Source organism: Alosa pseudoharengus, unplaced genomic scaffold (assembly GCF_046254945.1).
Source record: "Alosa pseudoharengus isolate Yale_2024_CS ecotype anadromous, Long Island Sound unplaced genomic scaffold, YU_APseudo_1.1 YU_APseudo_1.1_scf_9, whole genome shotgun sequence".
NCBI classification, from domain to species: Eukaryota; Metazoa; Chordata; class Actinopteri; order Clupeiformes; family Clupeidae; genus Alosa; species Alosa pseudoharengus.
Window position 1 is genome coordinate 9,129,616 of NW_027468881.1, and position 2,500 is coordinate 9,132,115.

General features: G+C 41.0%; 1 protein-coding gene across 2 annotated transcripts in view; it reads right to left on the minus strand.

Moving 5' to 3' along the window:
- The window catches only part of magi3a (membrane associated guanylate kinase, WW and PDZ domain containing 3a), a 52,255-nt gene that overhangs the window by 26,541 nt on the left and 23,214 nt on the right, over positions 1-2,500 (minus strand). For both annotated transcript variants that reach the window (XM_076277238.1, XM_076277237.1), the window contains exons 3-4: positions 2,056-2,175; positions 399-599 (exon numbers count right to left, since the gene is read on the minus strand). In XM_076277238.1, coding sequence (XP_076133353.1) covers positions 399-599; positions 2,056-2,175 — 321 coding nt within the window. The remainder of the gene's footprint in view (positions 1-398; positions 600-2,055; positions 2,176-2,500) is intronic.

Genomic DNA, 2,500 nt, shown 5'->3' on the forward strand with positions numbered 1-2,500 from the left:
ATACTGTGTGTATGTAAATGTACACTGTGCGTGTTTGTGTCTATGTGTAGTAGGGGTGTGTGTGTATTTGTGTGTGTGTGTGTGTATGTGACGTGCTTTCATTAAAAATATTTTTTTCTTTATGAGATTTTCCTTTTTCTCAAAATAACTTTGCTTCCCTTCAAGGTCGGATTTTTACTAATTTTTTTTCATTGTGAGATTACAATAAATCACCAACAGATATTTTTTTTATACCGGTTCTCAGTCAACTTTAGTCTTTAGCAGAGGTGCGAATAATTCTGGAGGGTACTATATATATATATATATATATATATATATACACATATATATGTGTGTGTGTGTGTGTTTGTGTGTGTGTGTATATATACACACACACATATATATATGTCTTGACTGACCTGTGAGGCCGTTGGGCACGGCTGGTTGCAGCTCATCGTCGTCGTCCTCCTCAGGGGCGGAGCTGCTGCGCTCTATCCTGCTGACCGACGCCGTCCTCCGACGCTGGCCCTCCCCAAAGTCCTCCTCAAACAGGCCACCGTACTCAGCCTCTTGCTCCCCAGCAGGCTCCAGCGCCGGCTTAGGAGTGCCGTAGTAGTTCCCTACACACACACACACACACACACACACACACGCACACACGCACACACGCACACACACACAAAGAGGGAGTCAGGGGGATGATGCATGGGGGCAACATTCTGAGCAATGGTGCCGGTCAACCACATAACCGGTTCCATGTGTTCTGATTGGATGACCATGATTACTTACAGAACCCAAATGAACCCCAACAACAATATTCAGGAACACTGCCCAGAAAATATTGCTCAAAAAGTTGCCATCTGTATTATCAGCTTAACACAGGCACATGCTGGCAGACCGACAGACAGACAGAGAGACAGAAATGCTGGCTATCTGGGCCCATATTCAACAAAGCATTTTAACTTATCGCTAAGAGTACTCCTAAACATTTATTATATTTTTAAAAAGTATATGTTTGGGCTTTTTGCCTTTGTTCACATAGGAAAGTGAAGAGTGAAAGGAGGCAAGAGGGAGAGAGAGAGATTGGGTGGGATCAGGACATCGCAGGCTGGATTCAAACCTGGGTCTCCAACAGATAAATAAAGAAATAAAGAAATAAAAAGAAAGAAAGAAAGAAAGAAAGAAAGAAAGAAAGAAAGAAAGAAAGATAGATGACAGGCTACACATGGAATACAGAAATAGTAACAGAATACACTACTGATTGACAGTGGGCCCCAATTTAAATGCTGGGCAAAGTGAAAAGTCTAAAGTCTAACTAAAGCTTGCTTAATAACTACGCAAAATCAATTTGCAAATTTAATACCATGAGAAAGATCCTACCACAAACATCGGTGGGTCAGCTAAAAGCTCTCTCACGGCACATGATGCCGTTAGTTCATGCACGAGAACTTTGCTCATAGACTGGCTTTGCACTTTACCCAGCATTTAAATTAGGGCCCAGTATCTTTGCAATGTTTTAAATATGGATCCGCAGGCCTATTACATGTTTGCATTGACAGACAGTCGTTTAACTTGATTAACAATAAAACATTACATTTAGTTTAAGTCTTGATAATGAATGGTATTTCATGTTGTTGGTGGTGTTATTGCATCCTTTAGCAATTATTCCCTCTCGATTGAGATCTCCTGTAACTGATTCTGCACCATGTGCATTTCATTGTGACTTGCAATGTTACAGCTGCTTTACAATTGCTTGTGAATAGGTCTTGGTGAGCTAGGAGCCCTCTCATCTACTTCTAAGCCATCCCGGACTTATCACTATAAGGCTTTGTGAATTACTCTTAAAAATTAGGAGTCCTAGAGTTAAGACTGACACTCCGTATGTTAGGAGTTACTTTTAGCCTCGTTGTGATTCTTTGTAAATTTGTTTAGCCTCTTTAGATTCTTTGTGAATACGGGCCCTGATCATAAGAGAGCCAAATGAAGGGTTTAACTGCACAAATACACAGACAGCATAGACACTAATAGATAGAGATAATAGATGTGATATGATCACACACACAGCATAATGCTCACCATCATAAGTGCCACTTTCCAGGAGCTGCCCACTCTCCTCCAGGATGCGGAACTCGTCCACGCTGATGAAGTTATAGTCCACCCCAGCCACCTCCCCCTCTCTAGGCTGCCTGGTGGTACCTGCACACACACGAACACAAACACAAAGAGAAACATCATAAATAAATAAATATTAACCTGCACTTTCGGTTCTGTTGCTATTTTAGTGAGTTTATTTAGTTGAATCTTCTATCTTGTTTTTACCTCTTTTATCCTGTTTAGTTGAATTTTATTTTAGGTCTTACACCGCACTGCTTAGTCTTTATCTTACGTCTTCGTGTGCTTTTTATTCACTCAGTTTCATCCTGTATTTCAGCTCTTTGTCCTGTGGACATTCTTACCGTCTCCCCCGCCTAGAAGCACTTCAATGTCTCTCTCTGATCATAAAGCACAGACTGAAATTGCT